Genomic DNA, 25,832 nt, shown 5'->3' with positions numbered 1-25,832 from the left:
AATCACAGCTTCCGCGTAATAGAAACGAGGTTGACGTCGATATTTGTACAAAATAACCTGCTTCTTTCGGACCTCCTGGGTATCGGGCTCCAAGACTAAACCCCTTCCTACTGCATCTTGGGAGTTGGGGTCAGCCCCAGTGCATGGAGGGACTTGTAGTCCTCTCCCTCCCCCGCCTTCCCAACTCACCGGCCTCAGAGGCTGCCTTCGCTTCATCTTTCCCAGCAAGCCTCGCGAGAGCGCCGGCTATTGATTGGCTGCGGCGGGAGCAGGCGGCTCTGCCGGCAGCGGTTACCCAGGGTTTCCGGTGCGAGGCCAGAGCGGGCGAAGCCGTCGGGACGTTGTCGTTGAGGTGGGTACCACGGCGGCTAGAGGGACGAGGCGATCAGACGGTCTGTGGACCTGAACCCTTTCGGCCAGTGCGGGGAAACACGCCGATTATGCGCGAGAGCTCGGGCCGGGGGGGCAGGGCTGAGACCTGTGCGCATGCGCGGGCGGAGCGCGCGGCTGGAGGGCGCGCGGGGTGTGGGTGGCTGCGCGCGGGCGCGCGCTGGGGGGCCCACGTGGGGCTAGGGGGCGGGGAGGGACCGGCGATGGAGCGTCCCGCCACGTCAGTCTCCGTCCCTGAGCCTGTCCCGCGGTAGGCCTGCGTGAGGGCCCGTGTTGTCCCCGGGAAGTGGTTTCGGGAAAAAGGAGGCCTCTCCTTCCTCGCTCCCGGAGCAGCTCCCGGAAAACCTGCCTGGGCACACCAGGCTCCTGTGACTGACTAGAGACAGGGGGAACCGTTGGCTCCCTCTGGGGAAGGCCGGCCAGTTTGTTTTAAGAAGCTTTGTGCGCCCAGTGTTGAGATTTCTGATCCAGGCTACGAAGAATTTCTTAGTCTGGAAAATAGCAAGTGTGCTTGTTTCTATAGGATCTGCTCCTAACCTAGCATTGCAAACCACAATGAAGAACCAAGACAAAAAGAATGGGGCTGCCAAGCAATCGGGCAACACTTCCAACCCAAAAAGCACCCCAGGGCAACCGGAAGCAGGACCGGAGGGAGCCCAGGGGAGGCCCAGCCAGTCGGCTCCTGCGACAGAAGCTGAAAGTTCCACCAGCCAGGCTCCAGGGAAGACTGAGGGTGTGTGCCAGCTCTGCTTTTCCAGCGGGCAGGGGGAGGAGTTTGTGATTCGCCAGTCTAGCTTCTGGAGTTAGAGGGCAGGGCCACTGTTTACCCAGGAAGGAGGAAATGTAGAATGAGAAGAGGACATTGCTGAGTCTGTGCGGTCCCCACTGTTTCCTGGGGAGTGGGTAGAGCCCCCACCCTAAGCACAGGAACAGAACTCTCTTGAGAGAAGGCTCTGACAGGATTAAATCAGGGAGCAGTCAGATGAGACACCTAGCCAGCAAATCCAGGTTAGAAACACCTTATTCACAAGTGGGTAACTGCTCTTCATATTTGAGGCATTTCTGGAACTTTTTTAATAGTAAGAAATGAGTTTTGCAGGGAGGAGAAGGGGAGGGACTAGACGTTGAACTGCTACATGCCATCCCTATGTTGGATGCTTACTTGATTTCTTTTATACTCAAACACAATCGGGCAGCAGTGAGAAATAATTATATCATTTTATAGGTAAATAAACTGAGGCTTAAAGATGTTAGGCAACATCTCACCCAAACTAGTAAGTTTGGACCTGAAAAACGCCAACCATTGGTATAACCATCTTATTTCTCACTCTGCTCCTCCTCCTCTCCTGGTGTAGGAGCACAAGCCAAAACTGCTCAGTCCGGGGCCCTCCGTGATGTGTCTGAGGAGCTGAGCCGCCAGTTGGAAGACATCCTGAGTACCTACTGTGTGGACAACAATCAGGGGGGCCCAGGTGAGGACGGGGCACAAGGTGAGCCTGCTGAGCCTGAAGATGCAGAGAAGTCCCGGACCTATGCTTCGAGGAATGGGGAGCCTGAGCCAGAGACCCCAGTAGTCAATGGTGAGAAGGAAACCTCCAAGGGGGAGCCAGGCACAGATGAGATCCGGGCAAGTGACGAGGTCGGAGACCGAGACCACCGAAGGCCACAAGAGAAGAAGAAAGCCAAGGGTCTGGGTGAGCAGAGGGCAGCTGCTTGTGAGGGTGCTGAGGGGGAGAAGTTTGGACCTGACATTCCTTGGGCTAGCCTGCTCTGCCAGGATTCAGAGGAAATCCTGCTTCCCAGAGCAGAGAGTCCCGCTAGTTTAATCAAAGCCAGTGCTTTGGGGCCATTGCATAGAAGTGTGCAGGTTGTTCACTGCACAAGGGCTTCTGGCCTTGGGAGCAAGTAGGAACTGAAATCCAACTTACGCTCTCTGAGAAAGTGGAGAGCAGGAGACCTGAGTGGGCTCCTGTGTCAGCCAGCACCATTTCTAACCTGCTCTGTGACCTTGGGCAAGACCTTTCTCCTCTCTAGTCCTTAATGTTTGTTTCTCTACAGTAAGAGAATTGGCCTAGACCAGGGTTGAAAACTCAAATGAGCCAAGCTAGCTGGGGGGCCCCATGAGGACCAAGAGAGTACCTACTTCATCCAAAGGGTTGACTGCCGCCTGGTCCCAGAATGTTGCATGTAAAACCACAGGCTAAGTGTAGCCAGCTTTTCCTTTTTGTTTTTTTTTTGTTTTTTTTTTAAGAAAAGCCATGGGCCGGCCCCGTGGCTTAGCGGTTAAGTGCGCGCGCTCTGCTGCTGGCGGCCCGGGTTCAGATCCCGGGCGCACACCGACGTACCGCTTCTCCGGCCATGCTGAGGCTGCGTCCCACATACAGCAACTAGAAGGATGTGCAGCTATGACATACAACTATCTACTGGGGCTTTGGGGGAGAAAATAAATAAATAAAATTAAAAAAAAAAAAAAAAGCCAGAAATCTAGGGTTACATGAAATCTCCAGAATTCTAACATTTGGCAACTCATATGCTGGGAGCCAAACAAAACCCATCTGTGGGTTGGATTTGGCTTGTGTGCCAGCGATTTCCAGTCTCCACCCTGATCTCGGAGCCTCCCAGGGTTGACCCTTCAGGAGCCTCGGGCTGTACTCTGTACGGCGGCCCTCCGGGTGACAGTGGGAAAATTGGACTCGGGCTACTGTATGTTAAAGAATCAAAGTTAGGTGATATTATGCCCATGTCTTAGTTCCTACTCTCCCACGTCTACCTGCCATTCTAATTTAAAGAGGGTGGTTTTTGTTGTTGTTTTTTCACCTTAGCATCAAATATTGGAAGGTATACTCATGTTAAAGTTCACTGTTTGGCTGCCTGTGTTGACGAGTCTAGTAGTTCTCAAGGAGACCTGTTCGTTTTTGCATCCTTCCTCTTTCAGAAGGACCTTCCTTATATTGAAACAGTAGCCCTGCATTCACTGGTGGGACACCTTTCTTACATCTGTTGGTAGAGCAGGCAGTTTTTTTTCTTCCAGTCCTGGTGCTCACCAAGGAGATTCCACAGAGATTCAGTCGTTCATTTCATAAGCATTTGCTGAGCCTGTCCTCTGGGGTGGGCGCTAGAGGCAGTACTGGGGCTATAGTAACGGGCAGAAATGAGTAGGTCCCAGCCCTCATGGAGCACACAGTCTAGCAGCAAAGGCAGCCAGTTCAACAAACAGAAATATCAAGTATGATAAGGGAGGGCTGCCTCGGGTGGAAGATGGTGGGCCCAGGCCTGGAGGGGACCTCCAGAGAAGGAGGTACATGCCTTTGCTCCCTGTGCTTTGCAGGGAAGGAGATCACGTTGCTGATGCAGACGTTGAACACGCTGAGTACCCCAGAGGAGAAGCTGGCAGCTCTGTGCAAGAAGTATGCTGAACTGGTCAGTTCTCCCCCTTCTCCTCGCACCTTCCCTGCCTCAGAAAGTCAGCAGGCCACCTGGTGTGGGGTTTGGGGTGCAGGGGCAGGTGGGTGGCTTAATTCCTGTCCAACTTCTCTCAGAGCCTTTTGCGTGTCTGTTAAGTGGGGAGTCAGGTCCCAACCAGCCTCTTCAGGTAAGATGTAGAGTAAGAGGAGAGGCTTCATGTTCCAGTGGTGGATCCCGAGCTCCTGGCCCGAGTCCCGGGTACCATCTTGTCTCGCCCGTGTGCTTCAGTATGCGTCCTTCCAAAATATGAAAGCGCACGGTGCCATCATCACACTTCACAGAAGGAACACTAATCACTTGATAGTCTGTAATACCCAGTCTGCAGTCAGATTTCCCGCATTGTTTAAAAATGTCAGTTTGGTCAAATCAGAGTCCAAATGAGGTCCATTTATTATATTGGGTTGTTACGACTTTTTTTTCCTTTTACTTCAAAACAGTCTTCCTCTTCCTGCCCCTCTTTTTCCTATGACAGTGACTTATTGCAAATCAGTTGTCCTGTAGGATGCCCCACTTTGTAGCTTTCTGGTGGCATTTAAGTTGCTCCTTTATCTCCTGAGTTCCTGTAAATAAAGTGGAACTTAGCTCTAGAAGCTTGATCCAATTCAGGTTCAACTTCTCTAACAGGAATTTTTCATAGGTGGGTACTCGGAACTTCGTGTTGCCTCACAGGAGAAACCAAGTGTGGGCATCTTACTTTTAGTGACGGAAGATTGTTCAGTGGGTTCTGATGGGCCAGCCAGGGCCCTCCTTTGTCAGGTTCCCCATCAGAATGTGAATTAACAGATTCATCCACTGAAGATCATTGCTTAAGGACTTTTTTTTTGTGAGGAAGATCAGCCCTGAGCTAACATCCATGCCAGTCCTCCTCTTTTTGCTGAGGAAGGCTGGCCCTGAGCTAACATCCATGCCTATTTTCCTCCACTTTATGTGGGATGCCGCCACAGCGTGGCCTGACAAGCGATGTGTCGGTGCGCACCCCAGATCCGAAGCCAGGCCACCAGCAGCGCAGCGCATGCAGTTAACCGCTATGCCACGGGGCCAGCCCCTAAGGACTTCTTTTTAAATTCTTTCATTCCATTCACACTTATTAGCTGGAATTCTCCTATAAGGAACTTTTCTCATCTGTAAAATGGGGGAAGTCATACCTGTCTAATGGGCTTATTATAATGATTAAATAAAGGAAAGGATATGAAAAAGATACCTCCCTTTCAAAATGATCTAGCCAGGGAAAGATTGATGATGGAAGAGAGGAGGAAGTGAGTTGCTAGAGTGATGTTCAAGAGGAATGAGAGGAGGTGAGGTCCGGGGTGCAAAGAGAGGGGTCCTCGTGGCTGGAGGAGAGGACAGGTGCAGAGGGCCCAGCAGGTATGGAGCTTGTGCCCCTGCTCCTCTGGTTGCTCCTTTGTTCTCAGGGAGATGGGGATGATAGTTTTAGCTGGGGCGGAGGAGATTTGAAAAGGAGGATGAAAGAGTTGTCTGGAAGAGGGGCGTGAATAACATGAGAAATGTAGGAGGACCACTAGGCAGCCCAGGGTCTTCCTGGAAGTGGTGGTCATGAATGTAAAGTGAGATTCTTCAAGCGGGGCTGCTTCAGTGCCAGTGCAGAGTAAGCAGGAGGTTATGTGCCAGGGTTGGGATTTTGCTAGGAAAAGGGGGAAGAGAGTTGAGAGTGTAAGAAATGTAAGCCAGGTAAGAAGGTTAGTGATTATTTAAAGGAGGTTTGAAAGAAAGTGAAAGGATGATTGAGTCAATGGATTGGAGATCAAGTAGGGTAAGAGGCTCTGGGACCACAGATTAGAGAGAATGAGCTAGAATGATAGGTGATGGTGGTCCTGGCCTGGGATGAGATAATGGAGGTGAGTGCAGTTCCAGGTAATGACAAAGTCTAGGCCTGCGCTGTCCAGGACAGTAGCCACTAGCTGATTGAAATGTGGCTAGTCTGAATTTGGATGTGCTCTATGTGTAAGATACACATCGGATTTCAAAGACCTAAGGAAAAAAGGAACAATGTAAAATATCTCAAATTTTTTATGTTGATTCCAGGTTGAAATTATAATATTTGGGTATTGGATTAAGTAAATATACTCTTAAAGCTAATTTCACCTATTTCTTTTTACTTTGCTAATGTGGCCACTAGAAAATTTATCATTACATAATTGTCTCATATTTGAGTATTGAGTAGGCCCATGGGAGGAGAGGACAGGGTCCAAGGAGATTAAGAACTGTGAAGCCAGGGAGTCAGAAGGATTGTCTGTTGATGATAAAAATGCCAAGATGATAATAGGAGTCATGTGAAGAGAGAAATGATGAGCCAGTGCTCAAGTGTTAGAGCAGTGAGAGGGAGGGATGGGGGTCTGTTGATGAGTACCAGGTGGGGTAGCAGGTGGTCTCATCTGAGGGCACAAGGTCCCGAGAGTTGGGGGAGTGTAATGGCCTAGATACTGGAGAGCTGTATCTCTGGAGTCAGGGCTGGGAAAGAAACTGGGATCTGCTGGCTGTGCACCTCTGCTTGTCCTGTCTGACGGTCCATTTCTGTAGCCTTGAGATGGGGCCCTTGGGGTTATCGTGAGGAGTAAATGGGAGGAGGGTGTGAAGCACCCGCATAGTGTCCGGCCTGAGGTGTTATGGCTTGAGTTGGGGGAGAGGGCCAGGTTGGATCAGCTCAGAAGACCCTGGATCCCCGTGGGGAGAGCCCCACAGGGCGCTGACCCGCCCTCGCCATCCCCAGCTGGAGGAGCACCGGAACTCCCAGAAGCAGATGAAGCTCCTGCAGAAGAAGCAGAGCCAGCTGGTTCAGGAGAAGGACCACCTGCGTGGCGAGCATAGCAAGGCCGTCCTGGCCCGCAGCAAGCTCGAGAGCCTGTGCCGCGAGCTGCAGCGCCACAACCGCTCCCTCAAGGTAGGCCGGCCGGCCCCTGGGAGGGACGACTGGTTCCCTTTGACTTCTACTTGCTTTTGCTGGGTTCTCCCCTTAAAAAGTAGCACAGGCTTTTGGTATAGAAATAGATTTCCCCAGTAGTGCCCTACCTTAGAGAGAGCTACTGGCACCCACTTGACACGTGCTACTTGCATCAGTAACGTAAAGACTCAGGCGCTAAGGAGAACCCACGATGCAGGGCTTCAGAGTTCTCAGTTCAGCAGCAGCCCCCAGATGAGCCAGCATCCAGCGCCAACCAGCAGCTCTTCTCCCAGAGTTGGTCTGTCGAGGTCCTTTCCCTAAGTTCTGCATCTCCAAGGTGGGGGGCGGGGGGGCTCAGTCTGGTTAAAGCCTGGTCACTGCTGTGGCCTCCAGATGGTTTTTGTATGTGGATCCTTTATATATTTCTTAAAAAGTTTAGATCAGTGAATATATGGTATTGCTTATTTTTAGTTTGTCTCTGAAAATATTACAAATTTAATACAAATTTGATGTAAGGGATTCAAAGGTGACAAAGTCTAACAAAGATAATAGTTGCCCCCCCCTTCAACCTTAGTGCTCAGCAGAACCACGGGGGTAAACCTCCTTATATGAAAGTTTAAGTACAGCCTTCTAACTTTCCTGTCTATGTGTAAAATCTTACCTACAGTTTTTTAAATGAAATTGTTATACATGTATTGTTTCATATCCTATCCCATTTTCTCACTTTATACAATGCCTTCTCTCTCTCTGTCGGTTTATATAGGGCTGTCTCATTCTTTTTAACAGCATTGTTATCTGGATATGCTGTATTTTATCAGTGCCCTAGTTAAGGTATTTTTGGCTTGTTTTTAATTTTTCACTATTACATGCAGAGAGCTACAGTGAAAATTCTTGTTATATATATATCCCTGGCTAATTATATAGAATTTATCCATAGGATAAATCTCAGAAGTGAAATGGCTGGGTCAAAAAGTATGCAAATTTTAAAATTTGATAGATTTTGCCAGATTGCAAAATGAGAAGCAGTAAACCCTCCCACCAACAGTGTCTAAGTCCCTAATTCTGCACAAGTTTGCCAACCCTGGATATTAATGAATCTTGACTACTTGGTGTTGGGGGAACGGGGGAGCACAGGAATGAGAGCACATTAAAACAAGGCTACTTAGTCTGAAATCTGGAAGAACAGGCTTCAGGAGATCCAGATTTCTTTAGAATGGCACTTCCATGTATGCCTGCATATCTCTAGAAAGAGAACCTCTTGCTTGATATCATCTGATATATAAAGAAGTCCATTAGGAGCCCCCCCATTGCACAGTGTCTTGGAGCCTGGCTCCTCCTCCTGTTGAGAGCAGGGAAGGTTATTGATAGAGACCCTCCCTGGACTAGCTGGGGGAGCCTGGCAAGGCTGGCCAGGGAGCAGTGGATGATGGAGCTAGGGCTGACTTCTCTGCCCAGGAAGAAGGCGTGCAGCGGGCCCGGGAGGAGGAGGAGAAACGCAAGGAGGTGACCTCGCACTTCCAGGTGACGCTGAATGACATTCAGCTGCAGATGGAACAGCACAATGAGCGTAATTCCAAGCTGCGCCAGGAGAACATGGAGCTGGCTGAGAGGCTCAAGAAGCTGATTGAGCAGTATGAACTGCGAGAGGAGGTAGGGTGTCAGCAACAGCCTCCCCAGTCATAGCCGGGGGATTGTGAGGTTCTGGGTGTGCTAGATGCCGGGACGGCACTTTTCAGGCTTCATCCCATTCTCCCATTCTTCTTCCTCCTTCCTTGGGAGGGGGGTCATGTTGTGCATCCTCATATAGACGAGGAACTGAGGTGAGGAGAGGAGACTTGCCTGCAGCTGTACAACCACAGGTCCACAGTGCCCTGTCCTAAGTGGTAGGGCCAGGCATCTTTAGAACTATCCAGGTTTTAGAATGGAGATATGTACATGTACTATGTATTACAACCCCCAGCAGGGCCTTATGGCAGCACTTCCAAATCAGACACATTGGTACTGATGCAGTTAAACTTCTGAATACTCACCTAGATTATAAAAAGCCTTACAATGGTACAGTTCAGGTTTGTCTCCTAGCTTATGACGTTTTCAGAGTTTTTTAGAATTGGGAATCTCAGGGGAGGAGCTGGACCTGTGGTCAGTGATGGACTCCAGGCTCTGTGTCCTCTGATTCCTTGCTGCTCTGCTGCCCATGCCACCTGAAAGGGCAGGATGTCACTGCTCAGCTGGCATTGGCTGCTACCCCTGGTACTTGAATCCCTCTCTGAGTCCCCTCATGCCAGTCACTTGGCTTTTCTAGGCCTCTGTTTCCTCGTGAAAAGGCAGACTGGCATCCACCTGATAGGGCAGGGCCAGGCCCCTTCCTAGGCCCTGGGGGTGTGGTGGTGGGTGGGATGCGTGAGATGTGGCGATCATGGGTGTGCAGGGCCTAGAGGGGCCTCCCCTGACTCCCCCCTTCTTTTCCTGTACTTCGTCCTCTGAGAACACAGCTGTGAGTGATTTATTTGGTTTGAGAGGAGTTGGTTTGCTTCTTGTCCCTCAGCACTGAGAGACATGGAAACTTCCTGAGCCACCACAGAGTGAGGCGCCTACTTCAAGATGCTGAGGACTCTCTTTTTCCTTCCCCCTCCTTCCCCCCGAGATATTGAAAAGACCGGGGGGGTTGGGGTGCAGGTCTACCAGGTCCTGCTGCTCCTCAGTGTCACCCTATCCCTAGTCAGATTCAGGCACTCCCATCCTGCCCCCTCTGAGCCTCTGGACCCTAGATCACAGGCGACTGCAATTCATCATGTCCCATGCTGGGCCTGTCCGCAAGCCCCCTTCCCTTCCACATCCAAAAAATACATAAAATTGTTCGCATCCCTTGTTGCAGTTGATGTTCCTTTGAAGTAGCGCTTGAGTCCGTCCCCTTCTCTCCGTCCCTGCTCTCTCGGCTGGTCCGGGCTCCTGGGGCTCCTCCCGCGGTTAGGACAGCCGTTCCTCGGGGTGCACGCGTCCCATCCTCGCCTGTAGTTAGGGCAGATCTCTGCCAGCCCTGCAAAGCTGTTGTCTTGGTAGAGGCGTCATTTTTGCCCTTCCTTTCCATTCACAAGGGAGTCGGGGGCTGCAGAAGTGAGGGTTGTCAGCCCAGTGGAGTGTTCTCTTGGGCCTGAAGGTTTGAGTGTATTCGTTACTTGGCTTCCTGGGAGCTTGTTTCATTCATAAACCCCTGTGCTCACCCAGGACTGACACTGTGAGAGAGAAACACGGTCAGGTCAGGAAGTAGACCTTTCAGGGACTTGGGGTCCATGTGGGACCCCAGCATGTCAGACTGAGATGGGAGGCTGGGTAGGGGGCCCTGGTCTCTACAGGTAGGCCATCCCTGCAGCCACCGGCCCTCCCTGAGAAAGGGAGCTCCTGACAGGTGGCCCCCTCCCACTGTGCTTTCCCGCAGCATATCGACAAAGTCTTCAAACACAAGGACCTGCAGCAGCAGCTGGTGGATGCGAAGCTCCAGCAGGCCCAGGAGATGCTGAAGGAGGCAGAGGAGAGGCACCAGCGGGAGAAGGATTTTGTGAGGCTCAAGCCCCGGGGGTGGGGGGTCTGGCCCAGCTCGTAGTCAGGTTTGTCTGGGAGAGGTTGCTGCCTGGCCAGATCAGGACAGTGCCTCCTCAGACACCATTCTGAGAGCAGGAAGCCTCAGTGGGTTCTGGTGCATACGGCTAAAAAAAGCCAAACACAGCCCCTGGGAGCTTCTGATGGGGTCTGGGGTCCTGTCTTGGAAATAGCTCCTCAAAGAGGCAGTGGAGTCCCAGAGGATGTGCGAGCTGATGAAGCAGCAGGAGACCCACCTGAAGCAGCAGGTAAGACAGTGTGTATCCTGACCCTGTTTCTCCAAGGTCCCCTCGCTGGGCCCCATCCCAGGGGGAGGGAAATGTGACCCTCATTCTAGGACCACCTTGACTGTTGGTGACCTTGCTGAGCCTTTGTTCTCTCTGGACCCACCCAGCACCTGTGTGGTGGTGACCAGGTGGCTAGGTGAGCTCGAAGGACTTCGTTCCTAGGTGGAAGTGTTGTGCTGCTTTTGAGGAGGTGAGGATAGAACAGCTGTTGTTTTTTTGTGTGTGTGAGGAAGATCAGCCCTGAGCTAACATCCATACCAATCCTCTTTTTGCTGAGGAAAACTGGCCCTGGGCTAACATCTGTGCCCATCTTCCTCCACTTTATATGGGACACCACCACAGCATGGCCTGACAAGCGGTACATCCATGCGCGCCCAGGATCCGAACCCAGGCCGCCAGCAGCAGAGCGTGCGCACTTAACTGCTACGCCATGGGGCCGGCCTGAACAGTTGTATTTAATTATGTAAATTATACTTAATTCTGGAAGAAAAGTTTGAAAACAAACATAAAGACAAAATATAAGTCATCCTAAATCCTACTCTCCAGGCTTAACATTGTGGATTATATCCTTCCAAATACGTAGTTTTGTTTCGTTTTTCTATTTTTAATGGTATCTCAATAGAAATTTTGGGCCAGAGGGCCAAGGATGGGTCTGAGTGTGTTGACCAGAAGTGCCATCCAGAGAAGCCCAGTCTTACCTGTGGGCTTCTTTCTTACTCAGCTTGCCCTATACACAGAGAAGTTTGAGGAATTCCAGAACACTCTTTCCAAAAGCAGTGAGGTGTTTACCACATTCAAACAGGAGATGGAAAAGGTAACGGTGATCCAGGCTGGGTGAGGCTGCGGGGGCACAAGCTGCTCCATTCAGAATTCAGCACTGGGCCTGCCCTCGGGAAGTCCCCATCCCTGGGCTGCCTCATGGGGAGCTGTTTACAGTAACAGTGTGGTTGATACCAAGGGTGGGGCTGTAGAAGGGATCACAGCCCTTCCACCTTCTCAAGGAACTGTCAGTGGATTGGGCATCTCCAACTTGTCCTGGAGAAGGGGCATTCTTGTCATTTCCTCTTCTTGGGGGCGGGCATTTAACTTGAGACATCCTGACGTGGCACAGAAGGCACTAACTGTGCCCTATAATACCTTGCTCCCTTGGGACCATTCCTTAAGTTGGAGACACGGATGCACAGACAGCCTGGCCCCCTGACCATTTCCTTCTGTCTGTCACATAACCCAGATGACTAAGAAGATCAAGAAGCTGGAGAAAGAAACCACTATGTACCGGTCCCGGTGGGAGAGCAGCAACAAGGCCCTGCTTGAGATGGCTGAGGAGGTGGGCTGAGTGGGGTCTGCATGGGGTGCAGTTATGAGCACTGGGCCCTTTCCTAGACGTTCTACCAGTAAGTAATGTAGCGAGCATGAGGGGAGCTGGGATTCACGTGCACATCTGTCCAAGTCCAAAGGCACCGCCAGCTCTCTCCCCATGGGAGGTGGGGAGCCCAGTGATAGGTCTGCAGTGGAAGCAAACAGAGAAAATGGAAGAAGGGAATAAAGGAGCAGAAAAACCAAGGGTTGCCAATGATGCACGTAGTTTGTATGCAGAGCGGCCCAGATAATTTGACTTCCTGGCTTGAGATATAGGAGAAGAAAGTAACACTGCTGGAGTAGCCGCTGCATGCCAGATCCCGCTGAGTGTTTTAGATAAGCCAGTTCATTGAACCTTCTCTTGAGATCTGAGAGGTTGATGTTAATAGTCCAGCTTAACAGATAAGGAGATAGGCTCAAAAGCCAAGTACTTTGCCAAGGTCATCTGGTGGATAAATGGACGAATACGTTTTCTCCAAGCCATGCCTCTTCTCTGTACCACACTGTCCCCAAGTGACAGCTAAGTCTTGGTATAAACCAGAGCTGTTTACTAGAAAAGGGCCAGCTTTTGACTCTGGTCTGCTCCAAGTGCTGTTCAAGTATGAATGTTTTCTACCAAGTGGCCTTGTTGGCTGGGGGGTTGACAGCTTGGCACTGAAGGCCCCATTTCTCTCCCTAGAAAACACTCCGGGACAAAGAGCTGGAGGGCCTGCAGGTGAAAATCCAGCGGCTGGAGAAGCTGTGCCGGGCACTGCAGACAGAGCGCAATGACCTGAACAAGAGGGTACAGGACCTGAGTGCTGGCGGCCCAGGCTCCCTCACTGACAGCGGCCCTGAGCAAAGGCCAGAGGCTGCCGCTGCCTCCAAGGAGCTGGCTGGCGAGGGGCCTAGGGCCCAAGCACCCAGCTCCCCAAGGGCCACAGAAGCTCCTTGCTGTCCTGGAGCACCGAGCACAGAAGTATCAGGCCACACAGGGCCCCAGGAGCCCACCTCCGCCACAGCCTAGGGAGCCTGGTGCTAGGGGCCTGCTGGGAAGGGAGCAAGCAGCCCAGCCAGGCCTGGCCCGTGCAAGGCTCCCACCACTAAACCAGTCCAGTGCTGAGGCCCAGGGTGCTCTGACCTGGCTGGCATCTGACACTGCAGTTTTGTGGGTCAGTCTTACATACATATGGCATATGTGCAAAGGCTCATACATTTATATCTCTAAGTGTAAAATGGGCTTGCACTGGAGGTAGAGGTGTGTACAGATGAAGTCTGGCTCTTCTGTGAGCTGAAGAACCTTAAAGAGGAGCTGTCATCTGTAGCTGCTATCGCAGTGAGCTGGCAGAACAAGTGACTTGAGCATTTCCCTGCCTGATTCGAGGCTCAGGCCCCTCCTGCCCTGCCCTTCAGGACTCATGACAAGTGACACACCAGGCCTTGACTGTGTTTCTCTTGTTTGTGGGGCTGGGGCAGTGCTGGCTCTCCTAGCTCCCCTGGAAGCTTCTTTGCTTCTTTTGACCTGGAAAAGGGTTCCCGAGGCAGAGCCTTGGTGGGGCACTCAGAGCTCATGATTGAACTGCTTTCCTGCCTAGAACAAGGGACCTGGAGAATGTTTCTGTGTGGGATGATGCGCTGGTGGGGAGCCCCTCAGGCCCCACTTCCCCTGCCCTCTGGTATTGCCAGGACCAGGCCAGTGATGCTTCTCGGTAGCCTTATCATTCACAGGTGCCTCTCTAGCCTGCACACATGATTGACAAGAGATCACCCAAAAGATTCTTTCTGAAGGGTTGTTTTTTTTTCTTTTTGCACATGACAGTGTATTGGGGGTCTTCTGAGGAAGGATTAGGGGTGCTGTAGCAGTGGTGCCTGGTTCCTGTGCCCCACCACCCTTACCACCCCACCTGGCACCTTTGCCATGTTGGTGCTGAGGTTTCCTGTTTGATAAAATCAGATTGTAGTAAGAAAGGAACAGGCTTCTGATGGCTTTGCCACAAGCTTGCCTATGGATTTCAATCCTGGGAGGCCACCGCTGATTTCCATCACCACTGTCTCCATGCGGCAGTTCTCATGCCCTCTTGGCTTTATGAGTCTATTTCTGCTTCCTGCCCTCACCTTTCCCACCCCCAATGTGCAATGCTGGAGATTTGCCCTGGTTCCGTTGCCCCAGAGCTGAGGTATGTCCTCCTTGACATCCCACTTCTTCCTATGTGGGAGCCCCCACCTGTTACCCGACAGCTAAGGGATAAGAATGAGACTCAACAATTGACTGAGCCCCAGAAATCCGCAGAACGGCTGCAGATATTTATGTCTTTTCTCCAACCACCGCTCCCACCCTGCCCGTACCTTACATGTGCTACTCTATACTCTGAAAGTTCTGGTTGCAAACTTGCCAGGGCATTAGCCAGTCTTTATAGAAAGCAACTTTTGAGTCTTGGATCAGGAGGCCGAGCTCTGTAGGGCTCGTGGTACTGTGTCCCATCTGCAGCTTCAGTGTCGCTGAGGGGGCCACAAACCAAGATGATGATGGTTGAGCTTTTGCTTCTTGCTGTATTTCCTTGAAGTGAGTTCCTTATCCTACGGTCCCTTCATCTTCCACAACCAGCCCACTCTTTCAGCCCTTATTTAATCCCTCAGGTAAATAGGTCCGTGAAGAGTGTTAAGTACTCCTGGATCGTGTTATGATTTAGACCAGAGATGGCAAATAGATGGCACACCATCATCCCTCTGCCCCCATGGTAGGTACACTAACCTGTTTCAGAGTGTTTCCCACTAATCCCCAGGATATCCTCATTTCTCAAGATTCCTCCCGCAGCCAGTGTAAGTGTCGAGGCCTATTTGCCATCCCTGGCTGAGATACTGCTCTCCTGTGGAGAAGTGTTTCCTAAGATCTTTTCCTCCCTTCTGCAGTGCCTGTGTCTGAAATTGTCCCTGAACATGCCTCTTCCAGCTCCAGTAAGGCCTTCTCCCTCCCCCAGCCCCTATGCCAGTCTGATGTACATAAGAGCTGCCAACCCCAAACAGGGTTTGCTGGGCTATGGAAGCACAGGGAAGAGGCAGAAGCTTCTGTCTGCCCCCTCTAAAGAGAGCAGGAAGGCCTGCAGTGGCCCCTGATTGCCTGCCTCACTTCAGCTACCTCTTAAAGCCCATGGGGTGGGAGTGGGGAGCTGTTGGAGCCCAGTGTGGTGCTGAGGAGGTCACAGCTGCACAGCACAGCAGCCCTCTGAGACCACGTCTAGCTACTGTGGAGCTAACAGTAGGCAGGGTGGAACCTTCACTCTCAGCTGCAGCCATCCCTAGACATCCAGGCTAGGCTATAGATGGGGATCCCATTCTTCCTCTTTCTCCTCCATTGACCAAATCTTACCACTCACTACAGCTGCTCTGCTTGCTCTGCTTTCCAAAGTCAGCCCAGGTACCTGGGTGCTGCCCACACCAGCCAGGAGCCTGGGCCAGATGCAGAGGAGGTGGCCTATCGGTGAATGAAGGCCAGTGCTGTCCTTACTGCGGCAGGTCCCATGCACATGACCTCAGTTTTAGGACCAAGAGCTGTGTTGGTGTCTTAGGTTGCTAGCTTTTGCTCCAGAGGACCACAACAGGTGAGGCTCACAGCCCAGAGCCCTTGGCTCTGCTGACAGTAATTTGTCTTCAGGACCTTGTCCAGCTTAGAGCTTTGTGTACACCAGATCGTGAGAGGTGTCAGCAGCACTTTTTGTTTTGTTTTGTTTTCCGTGAGGTTTTTGGACCATGGGCTGAGCTCAGGCACTTTCTGTAAGAGAATGTTATGTCTGCAAAGATGGTTATTTCCTCTTCTCCACCCACGTCATGGTGGCCCTGCTGAGAGCTGACCAAGAGGCCAGGGGAGCTGCCCTGGTGTCTAGTGGGGAGGGCCAAGGCCTGCTGAGCTGATCCTCCAGCTGCTGCTCCAGCCCTCCCACCTTGCACAGCACAGAAGTGGTCACCCCAGGGACAGCCAGGCACCTGCCTGGGGGAGGGGTGCTGCCTTCTGTCCCTATAACTGCTTCCCTTATGGCCCAGCCTGGCCGCCCAGATTTGTTTGAAGCTGTGCTGACAGCTTTTTTTTGTCTCCTTTTGGTATTCACAACAGCCAGGGACTTGATTTTGATGTACTTTAAACCACATTAAATAAAGAGTCTGTTGCCTTAGTTGTTTCTCTCCTGACCTTCGTGGTCATCTGGCGCTTCTGGATCCATGCAGCCCTCACTGGTTTGTCTGGATATGCTGCAAAGCTCTGTGGTCATGCCCTGGTATTCTGCATTTTCCAGAGTGCCCTCCCAATTTCCAGCAGTCCCACAGGCTCAGGACACTAGCAGAGTCACTTCAGCTGCCTGAGCGGAGCCCTTGGCAAAGTTGGCATGATGCTCATATATACATGGGAGTGTCAGAGATGATTTCTTTGAATCAGAAGTTGCCCCTGCCCCCTTAGGGCTCACAGGCTAGTGAGAGAAGAGGTATTTTTACATATAGAAAGGTCAGTGGTGCTATGGAAGCATAGAGGAGGCCCCGTCCCCTTCAGCAAAGGGATACCTGCCAAAGGGCAGGTAGATGTTTGACAACTTCATTTAGTAACGACATGGTTCACCTAGCAATGCAGGTGCACGTGGAGCTGGGAGGAGGCAGTGAGGCAGGGGCCAAACCACCAAGAGCCTGTGCGCCAACTTGAATTTGGGCTAGGTGGGGGGGGAGGGGCACCACTGAAGGTGTTTCAATAGGAAATTGGTAGGGTCCATGAAGAAGGCAAAAGGCAAGGAGAGCAGAGAGCCAGGCGTAGGCCAATTGAGGCCCAAGTCAAGATGGGTGGACACTTGTCACTGCTGTCTGGGGCTGGCTGCCATTGGCAGCATCCTTTGGCACTAGCCCACCCAAGGGAATACACAGGGACCTCAGGTTCTTTTGGTTTTGTGCCCTCTGGCAAGACCACATTCTGCATGCAGTTCTTAAGAATGGGCTGGTTTCTTAACTCCTGCTCAGCCACCCCAAGCACAGGTGCAAAAGTTGAGGCTTCTGTATGGGAGACGTGGTACTGACGGGCTTGCCCAGCACCCTGTTCTCTCTGGGGCCTGGGTTGGTTTGGCACAAAGGATGTTATGTGAATGCCCAACAAATGGCAGAAACAACTAAAGTGCCCTTCCCTCCAGGCTCCAGATGTGTCCACACTGGCTGTGACAGTCCCCACAGAGCCTCTGCCCCTTCTAGTCAGGGTCCTGATGGATAGTTTTTGGTGCTGGCCACAATGGTTCCAGTCAAAGGTCCTTTGCATGGGGTCAGAGGAGGCCGCCCCAACTCTTGGAGCTCCTGAGCAAAGCAGCTCTGAGAATAACCACCCTAAATGTGCTCCTGGACCCACTGCCACTTTCCTGGAGGAGTCCTGATGCCACTCTATCAGCTCTGGTAGGAGGACAGGGACTGCCCAGTTGTCCACTCTGTGCAGACCCCTCCCTTGACCCCTCGTTGTTGAAAAAGTCCTGAATTAATGTCTCCTCTTCTGGAGCAGTCTGGGGTTGGAAATACCTGGGAAAGAGCCCTGCACAGCTGCCTGCGAAAACAGTGCCTTCCCTCCAACATTCAGCCGGAGGCCCAGGCCCAGGCCCAGGCCCAGAGAAGATGCTCCTGCCCAGCGGGAAGGGAAGGTAGGTGAGGTGGCTCTGTGCATTCCCCAAGGCAATTATTTGAGGCTGCAAGGCAGCCTGGCCAAGGATAAGCCTGTCTCCTGTTGCATCAAATGCTTCTCCTGGGTACCTGAGCTGGGCACCTCTGCCAGGTCTTTAAATAGCCGCCCCATTGATCTGGCCTCCTGGGCAGCACCAGCAGTGCTGGGTCAGCCTCCATCAGGTGCTCAGGTTTCCCTCATGGAGGCTGGAGTCAAGCACCAGGTAATCGCACTGGCTTCCTTGTGACCTGATGCTCCTCACATGTGTTTCCTAGGTCAGGGTGGGGAAGGGGTAGGCTTGGTCCCGTCACTTCAGCAGTTCAGAGCACAGCCCCCACAGCTTACCAGGGAAGAGTGTGTGTTGTGGGGGGAGGGTATTGCCCTCAAAAGACTATTGCTGACTTTCAGTAAAACGGACGATGACGGTATCTTCCCCAGGGTTGTTATGAGGATTAAATGTATGTAAAGTGCTTAACAGGGGAGCTGGACTCACTCAGTAGACGGTTGTCTTCTTACAGTTTCTTCCTGCAGCTGCTTGTGCTTATATGCTTGTATATATTCATATTCTCTCTCTCTCTCTTCCCGCCATTCCCCCCTCCCCTTCGTCCCACTCTGACAAAGCCATCACCATTTTGTATGGGACAGTAGCTTCTCTCCTACGTGGGAGAAGCGAAATGGATGGATGGGAAAGAGAAGGGTTTAGATTGCCATCACACAACCAACGTGGTCACCTTAGTTCAGGTTGGGAGGTAAAGACGAGTGAGAGGAACAGCTTAATAAACGTGGGGATGCTCTTCCCATCTTACTCCATCCCAAGCTCTACAGAAGGTCACTTTCTCTTTAAATGCAAATTGCCTCCTGCCCGCTCAGCCTCCGCCCATTCTGTTCCCTAGGAGAGTGCTGAGGGTGGAGGGAAGCCGCACAGAAGCATCTCTCCAGACCCCAAGCTCCAGGTCAGTTGCCCTCTCTGGGGGTGGGGGTGGGGGCAGGATGACGCGGGTTTGACGGTCCATTTCCGATCCTACTCCAGAGCTGAGCAATCCTTTGGGCACACAGCTTTGGAGACTGAGCATGGGAAAGAGATCCCGGTTGTCCTAGCCGTTCCTGGAGAGTAGGAGCTCCTGCTCCAATTCTTCTATCAAGTCCGTAATTGGGCCAAGCTGCCGCAGGGCGAGGCAGATCCACCACACCCCCTCGGTGCCAGCCAGCCATGTGCCAGTTTAAATGCTTGTGCCCCCAGCACCACCACCGTCCCAAAGGGCGGAGTCAGGCTTGGTGGCAGCAGCCTGGAATGAGCAGCTTGGGAAAACCCCGTAAAGGGCCCCCCGACCTCCATGGGGGAGGACCTCAGCAGACCTGAGGCTTAGGGGCCAGGGCTGAACGAGAGTCTGAGCAGTGCCAGCCACAGGCGCAGCCATTGTTGGAGGCCAAGGCAGCCAGCTGCCCGACCACCCACCCCACGCTGGCTGAGCAGAAGCCAAGCAGGGACTTTCTGACTGGGGAGGGTGATGGGGCTAGAAGCATGTCCCAGGGAGCTTCTGGGAGTCGCCTGGTCTTTGCAGTCGGGGGTGGGGTGGAAGAGCGGGGATGCCAGTGTCTTGAGTGGGGACACGCCACACGGAGCCCCGCCCCGCTGCGTGCCATGGCTTCTGCCGCTGTTACCCACTCTCTGGGGATTACTGCTTGACACTGGGGTCTTCCCAGGCACCCCACTCACACCTTGATCACCTCCCGTGCTGACAGAGTTGGTCAGCATCTGCCTAGGCAGTTGATAAATAGAACGAGACCTAGTTAAGACACCCCTAATCCTCAGCTGGGTTCCTGCCAGCTCAAATCCACCCTGTCTCCCCCTGCATTTCCTCTGCCAGCTCCGCCCCCTCAGCCACCGGGACAGGAAACCCCAGCAGCAGCAGAAGTGTCTGGTCCTGCCCTTTCCAGGCAGGGCCTAGGTTCTCAGGCTAAGGCCAGAGGGCGGAAGGGGACCTGGAGTGGGCCATGCAAGGTCCTTCAAATGCACATCCATGACCCCAGCAGTGGGTGCTGGCATCTGGCCCTGCCCATACTGCACAGATGAGCGGACAGAGGCCTTGACAGTTGTGAGGAGACAGTTGGAAGGTCCCAGGGCCCTTCCTTTGCAGCTCTCAGGGGTTACTGGGTGAAGGGATGACTTGCCCCTCACTATCTCAATGGGGCCGCCCCCCTTCCAGGGCCTGAGGCTCAGCCAGCACCCAATGGAGGACAAGAAGAAGAAAAGGAGTCCCAAGCCCTGCCTGACCCAGCCAGCCCAGGCCCCGGGCACACTACGCAGGGTCCCTGTGCCCACCAGCCACAGTGGCTCTTTGGCCCTGGGACTCCCTCATCTGCCATCCCCCAAGCAGCGGGCCAAGTTCAAGAGGTGGGTACAGAAGGAAACAGGGCAAGAAGGGAGGGACCCCAACTCTGGGCTGGGCTCTGTGGGGAGGAGGGCAAGGGGGGCTTTTAGCCTTGTGTTAGTAAACAATAATTGATGCCTTCCCTGGGGCTGCCCCAGCTGGCCCCTAAGACCCAGAGATGCCTCAGACCCTGTCCCTACCCTCAAGTGTGGGGGAAAAGGCCAGGTGGATCACTGGGATCACACAGCATGATGATGAACCTCAAAGCAGGGAGTGAGCAACGCTGCCAGGGAGTGAGTCAGAGAAGGCTGTTGGCACACTGGAGAGAAGAATGTTCTGAGCTGAGGGGATTGCCTGGCATAAACATGGAAGAAAAATATTGCCTGGAAGATTCTAAGAACCACCAGTGGTTTGGTGGCCCTGGAGTGTCACAGGGCAGGAAATGGTGAGGGGATGCTCAGACGTACAATTTGAATTCTCTGCTTAATTTTCTATAATGATTGGGAATTTGCATCCTACCCTATAATGTGTCCGTGTTTGTTTCCCACTAAACACGATGCGCTGTCTCTCCAATTACGTACGATGTTTCCCTGTGGCTTTGCCTGAGAGGCGTGTTTGGGGATGGCCACAGTGGCTGCAGCTGAAGCTCAGGGCTGGGGCAGGAACAGGAAGTGCAACTGGAGAGGCCAAGGGGCCAGGCTGGGAAGGACGTTCAGTGTCATCCTGAGGGCAATGGAAAAGTCAAAACCGTTTTTAAATAGAAAAGGGGCAGAAAGATATTTGGGGGAGGGGTAAGATGGCTCTTGTGGCAATAAGGGAGTAACTGTCCCCAAATTAATTCTCTGAGGACCAGGGAAGACAAGTGATTCACCCAGGGTCACTGGAAGAATGAATGAGGGGCTCAGACAGGAACCCAGGAGCCCCCTTCCAGGCATGGCTCTGGCTGTGAGTGTTTTTGGCAGAAAAAGACTTCTTTTGACTCTTTATCTTCACCTATTTCCCTTCCTTTACCAATCCCGGTAAAAATCCTGGCCCCAGGGTAGAGCCAGGAAAACAAACATCCATTTATCTTGGTGAGTGGATAGGAAGATGAATTAGGCCATAAATAGATGGCACAAAAGACCTGGGGGTAACTGGCTGCCCCCACCCTGTGACCACGGTCATGCGCACCCCATCCAGGGTAGGCAAGGAGAAATGCCGCCCAGTGCTGGCCGGAGGTGGGGGCGGCTCTGCAGGCACCCCCCTGCAGCACTCTTTCCTGACGGAGGTGACCGACGTCTATGAGATGGAGGGGGGACTGCTGAACCTGCTCAATGATTTCCACTCTGGCCGGCTGCAGGCCTTCGGTGAGTCCTGGGGGCTGGGCTTAGAGGGTGTGTGGGTGGGGCTGGGGGTCTCTGGGCGGGGCTGGGGCCAGGGTCCCAAGCTTGCCCCCCAGGGCTCAGACGCATGCTGTCCAGGGAAGGAATGCTCCTTCGAGCAGTTGGAGCATGTGCGGGAGATGCAGGAGAAGCTGGCCCGGCTGCACTTCAGCCTGGACGTGTGTGGGGAGCAGGAGGAGGAGGAGGACGATGAAGACGATGGGGTCACTGAGGGGCTGCCTGAAGAGCAGAAGAAGACGATGGCTGACCGCAACCTGGACCAGCTGCTTAGCAATGTGGGTCGCAAGGCTGGGTGCTTCGGTTCCTGGGGGCCCTCGGAGGCGGGGGAGGGACATGCTCCTAAGACCATTCCTGGCCCTGGGTGAAAAGCTGAGGTGCATGGAGCCAAGAGCTCTAGGCCCCTCAAACCACCCCCCCCACCGAAGATGGCCCCCAGGGCATCTGGGGTATGGCCTGGTGCCCCTGCTGACAGAAACCTCCCTTTCTCTTTCTGTTGACAGCTGGAAGATCTTAGTAATTCTATGTATCCTTTTCAGGGGACCTGACTCTCTGTGTGTGTGTGTGTGTGTGTGTGTGTGTGTGTGTGCGCGCGCGCGCGCGCCTGCCACCCTCCAAAGACAAGATCAGTTTCCTTCTCCCCACCACCCTCCAGGAGTATTCACATATAACCAACATCCCCACCTCTTCCAGTCCTACTGAGTCAGAATTAGCCGCCCACTGCCCTCACCCAGGTAGAGGAGTGCAGAAAGAATTTCCCAAATATTAGGAGAAAGGTGGTTGCAGGGTATATATTTTATCTACTTATCAAAATCTTTGCAAGTCCTTTAGCTGACACCAATCCATGGCAAAGCTTGTCTGCTGTCTTCCTACTTTCAGCATTGAATTGTTTCTACTGATTTACACTATCTCCTCATCTAGTCCTAGTCAGAAATAGTGCGGGTGCTCGCACCTGCATGATCTAGATCAGAAGAGGGGTTGCGGGTAAGCCACCTAGCAAGAAAGGGAGGTGAGGACTGCAACCTCAGACCACGGACCGCCCCAGAGACCCTCACCCCACCCCTTTGTGCAGTTGGGGAAATAGCCTGTGCAGGATGGGAAGACAGGGCTGGAAACAGGAGTCCAAAGCATGACAATCCTTGACTGGCACAGACAGAAGTTGCATCTGGCGGAGAACGCCGAGCCTGAGGAGCAGTCAGCTGTGTAGATGTCTGATCCAGGCCCAGATTGCCCCCTTTTATTCCCTTCAAACTGTGACTTTTTACAGACTCGACTGGGTATTCCGCGGCCCCCCAGGTGCTATGGGGAGGGGGGCACTGGATGGAATTAAACCAGAAAGAAAGAAAGCGGCTCAAAACAATGAAAATAAAAACAAAAAAACGATAAAAAAAAAACGAAAACAGAAAGAAAGCGGCTCCGTGTCTTCCTTCGCCGCGTTGCGCCTTTTCTCGGCAGGGGCGCCCAGGCCCCGTCCTCCGCGGAGACGCCCTCGCGCCGCACTTTTGTTCGGGAGAGCGAGCTCAGGGTGGGGCTGGTCCGCCGTGGGGCTCTGGGAGTGGAGCCGGGGCGGGCGCCAGGCCGCGGCCTGCCGGGGTGCGAGGGAACGGTTGCCGTGGAGACGGGGGGCGGGGCCTGCGCCGGCCCGGAGCGGCGCCGACGAGTGACGCACTGCGCGGGCGCCCGGCAGTTGGTGCCCGGATGGAGCGGGAGCGGTTGCTTCGGAAGGTGTCGGCGATGCAGGTGCGGCCAGGGCGGGGGGTGCACAGGATTCACCCCATGAGATCTGAGACTGGGTCCTTGTAGCGAGATGAGGCTGTCACGTTTAGTCACCTGCCCGTGTGCCCACCCCTGGAGATACCGACCCACCCCCACCGCCCAGAAGAATGCTGGCGCCCACGGACTTCCCCACGCGCCCCGCGCACACTCCTGCGGGATCAGGGAAGGACGGGAAGGGCCTTATAGCGAAGAGAAGGATGCAGTCCAGCATACCTCCTTGAGCCCCCATCCACACCGTCACCTATCCTTTCCCCGCGGCCGGTCCCCTCTTGCAGTCACCGGGATGACCTCTCCACGAGAATCCCCCAAGGTGCCCCCACTTTTGCAGCGATAAGGGTTTTCTTTCCCCTCTTTCTCCACAACAGGCCTGCGTCCGGGGCTTCTTGGTCCGACGCCAGTTCCAGAGTCTGCGAGCTGAGTATGAGGCTATTGTACGAGAGATCGAGGGTGATCTGGGCACGCTTCAGTGGACTGAGGGCTGGATTCCCAGGCCCCAATTTCTCCCAGAGGTAATATACAACCCAAGGGGAGAACGGAGGGGAAGGAGGGTCCTGGGCAGGGGATGCTGACAAGTTTTTCTCGAGGGAATAAGCAGCAGACTCACCTCACACCCCAATCCTTAAGTCTCATCAGTTTGTCTGCTAAATCATGGCGCTCAAATACTTGGAGGGTTTAGCCCTGGGGCTCTCATACCTCTCTGACTGATTTCTCAGAAAGCAAAATCCCATCGGATCTGGAAAGCTGGAGAGAGGATACAAAATCCAGAGCAGGAACAGTGGAGCCGCTTCCCATGTAAAGAGCCTGAGAGAGAGGCCATCTGGGAGGGGATGATGCTGAAGAAGTCAGGAGAGAGCCCAGCAAACTCAAGAAGTCTTCCCTGCAGAGATGACAGCCCCTGGCTCCAGGATGAGCAAAGCAAGAAAACTGCAAAACCCAGCCAAGAGGAGACCAGAGATATATCAAGGATGGAGAACACAGGTACTGCTCTGCCTAGATCAGGGAAGCCCCTGACCCTCTCTGGACCTCAGCTTTCCCATCTGAAAAGTGAAAGGCTTGTGCTAGATAAGCTGCATCCCTTTCCTTCTTCCGTCTGCCTGGTTCAGGGCAACACACGGGTGGGCAGGGGGAGGATGCCAGGGTCTTATGCTAGGCCAGTGCCTACCCCTCAAGGCTTTCTCCCTTCTTTCCTCCCTCCTTCACGGAAGCTGCAGGTCCAGGACTGCCCCACAGCCAGATGGAGTTCCAGGAGCTCCAGTACCAGCGCAGCCACTTGGCCATGGAACTGCTGTGGCTACAACAGGCCATCAATAGCCGTAAGGAGGTAGGCACTAACTTGAAACCTTTTTTGCACATTTAGGGCCAAGGCTGGGGGTTAGGGACAGGCCTCCTGCCATGCCCAAGCAGGCCTGCCTGGTACAGTGTCTGCTCTCTTCCCCAACAGTACCTAATTCTCAAACAAACACTGAGATCCCCAGAGGCGGGCCAGACCGGAGACGAGCCCAGCATGTGCCCAGACCACAGGGGACAGGCCTGTGAGAGGGCCAGGTCACAACCAAGCCCACCACTGGAAGACCAGTCCTACAGAGACAGGACCACTAGAGAGCCAGACCATGTGGATGACTCCTGCAGGAAGGTCAAATCACAACCCCACAAATCCCCAGAAAGACTGGCCACTACACTCAAAACCACTGCTGGGGCCAAGTACAGGGACCAATGCTACAGGAGGGCTGGACCACAGCTGCCCACACCATCAGATAACCAGGCAATAGAGAACAGGCGCAGCAAAGAGCCAGACTGTGGGGAGCAGACCTTTGGAGGGGCCTGCATGCAGCTGACAAAACTCCTGGAGGACCAGACCCCTAAAGGCCTCAAACCTAGCGGCCACTGTTCTGGAAAGGCCAGGACACAGCTGCCTGCACTCCATGAGGACCCAAACATCGAAGACAAGTCTCCCAGAAGGCCAGACCACAAAAAGCCTGATTTCCAAAGAGCTAGACCACGAGAGTTGGGTCTCTCAGAGGACCATGTCATCTGGGATAGGACCTTGACAGGACCAGAGCATGGTGGCCTGGATCTCTGGAGGACTAAACCACCTAAGGGCCAGACACCCAGTGACAAAAGCTCCAGAGATAGAACCTCCAATGAGCTTAGCTATGAAAGATGGAAAAACCAGAGGACTGTACCATGGAGATCAAGGCCACCTGAGAAACTGTCTTCCAGAGGGTCAAACCAAACAGGAGAGGACCACTGGAGGGGCAGACTGTGGAAAACAGGACCAGCAGGCTAGACCCTGGGGAGCCAGGGGTGGACCAGGTTCCGAAAGGGGTACCATGAAAGAGCAAGGAGGGAGACGGGACCTCGTCCTAGCTCCCTGGTACCAGCTCTACCTCCTGCCCCTGTCCCTGGCCACTGGTAGCTAATGGGGCCAAGACAAGCTGAGCCAAGAGCTGGTACCAGTATAGGGAGTGGAGGGAGAAGGACGCTCATCCTCTGCCTGTGGATCAATCCAGATTTTGGGACAGGGAGTTACCTGGGGTAAGTAAAGTGGGGGGCCTGATGGAGAATAAAGGTTTTTGTTGGATTCTGAGCCTGGTTGCTTTCATCTTCTGCCTCTGGTCAGGACAGACTCTGGGCCTTCCTGTTAGCTTCCTACTGGCC

At 53.4% G+C, this 25,832-nt stretch overlaps 3 protein-coding genes across 7 annotated transcripts; all 3 read left to right on the top strand.

The window, feature by feature from the left end:
- The first annotated feature begins 230 nt into the window (after positions 1-230).
- Positions 231-16,142, top strand: TXLNA (taxilin alpha). Of its 3 annotated transcripts, XM_014784100.2 has the most exons (11): positions 232-352; positions 914-1,123; positions 1,746-2,084; positions 3,719-3,810; positions 6,584-6,754; positions 8,210-8,404; positions 10,191-10,310; positions 10,525-10,599; positions 11,360-11,452; positions 11,870-11,965; positions 12,677-16,142. In XM_014784100.2, the coding sequence occupies exons 2-11, from the start codon at positions 946-948 to the stop codon at positions 13,001-13,003; spliced, it is 1,686 nt and encodes a 561-aa protein (XP_014639586.1). In that variant the 5' UTR covers positions 232-352; positions 914-945; the 3' UTR covers positions 13,004-16,142. The 3 variants fall into 3 exon arrangements, with proteins under 3 accessions (XP_087302506.1, XP_014639586.1, XP_014639588.1); XM_087446380.1 differs by lacking the exon at positions 11,360-11,452 and having other exon boundaries at positions 231-352; XM_014784102.2 differs by lacking the exon at positions 232-352 and having other exon boundaries at positions 629-1,123.
- A 1,341-nt stretch (positions 16,143-17,483) lies between these two features.
- On the top strand, positions 17,484-22,811 carry CCDC28B (coiled-coil domain containing 28B). Of its 2 annotated transcripts, XM_004425887.3 has the most exons (7): positions 17,484-17,627; positions 18,541-18,600; positions 19,855-20,042; positions 21,199-21,365; positions 21,480-21,676; positions 21,902-21,924; positions 22,551-22,811. In XM_004425887.3, exons 3-7 carry the CDS (start codon positions 19,879-19,881, stop codon positions 22,603-22,605), a joined length of 606 nt encoding a protein of 201 aa, XP_004425944.1. In that variant the 5' UTR covers positions 17,484-17,627; positions 18,541-18,600; positions 19,855-19,878; the 3' UTR covers positions 22,606-22,811. The 2 variants fall into 2 exon arrangements, with proteins under 2 accessions (XP_004425944.1, XP_014639589.2); XM_014784103.2 differs by lacking the exons at positions 17,484-17,627; positions 18,541-18,600 and having other exon boundaries at positions 19,254-20,042.
- Positions 22,812-23,084: 273 nt separating this feature from the next.
- Positions 23,085-25,761, top strand: IQCC (IQ motif containing C). 2 transcript variants are annotated; one of them, XM_087446379.1, is made up of 5 exons: positions 23,085-23,138; positions 23,540-23,683; positions 23,888-24,152; positions 24,386-24,495; positions 24,616-25,761. In XM_087446379.1, exons 1-5 carry the CDS (start codon positions 23,097-23,099, stop codon positions 25,459-25,461), a joined length of 1,407 nt encoding a protein of 468 aa, XP_087302505.1. In that variant the 5' UTR covers positions 23,085-23,096; the 3' UTR covers positions 25,462-25,761. The 2 variants fall into 2 exon arrangements, with proteins under 2 accessions (XP_087302505.1, XP_087302504.1); XM_087446378.1 differs by having other exon boundaries at positions 24,380-24,495.
- The last annotated feature ends 71 nt before the right edge of the window (positions 25,762-25,832 follow it).

The sequence above is a fragment of the Ceratotherium simum genome, chromosome 22, assembly GCF_057802395.1.
Source record: "Ceratotherium simum simum isolate JZ-2026a chromosome 22, ASM5780239v1, whole genome shotgun sequence".
NCBI classification, from domain to species: domain Eukaryota; kingdom Metazoa; phylum Chordata; class Mammalia; order Perissodactyla; family Rhinocerotidae; genus Ceratotherium; species Ceratotherium simum.
Note: the sequence above shows the minus strand (reverse complement) of the source record. Positions and strands in the feature narration are given on the sequence as shown.

What these genes read in the sequence shown, in the direction of transcription:
- IQCC (XM_087446378.1), top strand. Translation starts at nt 23,097, where the DNA reads ATGGAGCGGGAGCGGTTGCTTCGGAAGGTGTCGGCGATGCAG. An exon ending in GGAAGGTGTCGGCGATGCAG is followed by an intron (nt 23,139 to 23,539) that starts GTGCGGCCAGGG and finishes TCTCCACAACAG; the next exon opens with GCCTGCGTCCGGGGCTTCTT. An exon ending in CCATCAATAGCCGTAAGGAG is followed by an intron (nt 24,496 to 24,615) that starts GTAGGCACTAAC and finishes CTTCCCCAACAG; the next exon opens with TACCTAATTCTCAAACAAAC.
- CCDC28B (XM_014784103.2), top strand. Translation starts at nt 19,834, where the DNA reads ATGGGGCCGCCCCCCTTCCAGGGCCTGAGGCTCAGCCAGCACCCAATG. An exon ending in TGGACCAGCTGCTTAGCAAT is followed by an intron (nt 21,677 to 21,901) that starts GTGGGTCGCAAG and finishes TTCTGTTGACAG; the next exon opens with CTGGAAGATCTTAGTAATTC. An exon ending in GAAGATCTTAGTAATTCTAT is followed by an intron (nt 21,925 to 22,550) that starts GTATCCTTTTCA and finishes TGACTGGCACAG; the next exon opens with ACAGAAGTTGCATCTGGCGG.
- TXLNA (XM_014784100.2), top strand. Translation starts at nt 946, where the DNA reads ATGAAGAACCAAGACAAAAAGAATGGGGCTGCCAAGCAATCGGGCAAC. An exon ending in GCCACAACCGCTCCCTCAAG is followed by an intron (nt 6,755 to 8,209) that starts GTAGGCCGGCCG and finishes TTCTCTGCCCAG; the next exon opens with GAAGAAGGCGTGCAGCGGGC. An exon ending in TCAAACAGGAGATGGAAAAG is followed by an intron (nt 11,453 to 11,869) that starts GTAACGGTGATC and finishes CACATAACCCAG; the next exon opens with ATGACTAAGAAGATCAAGAA.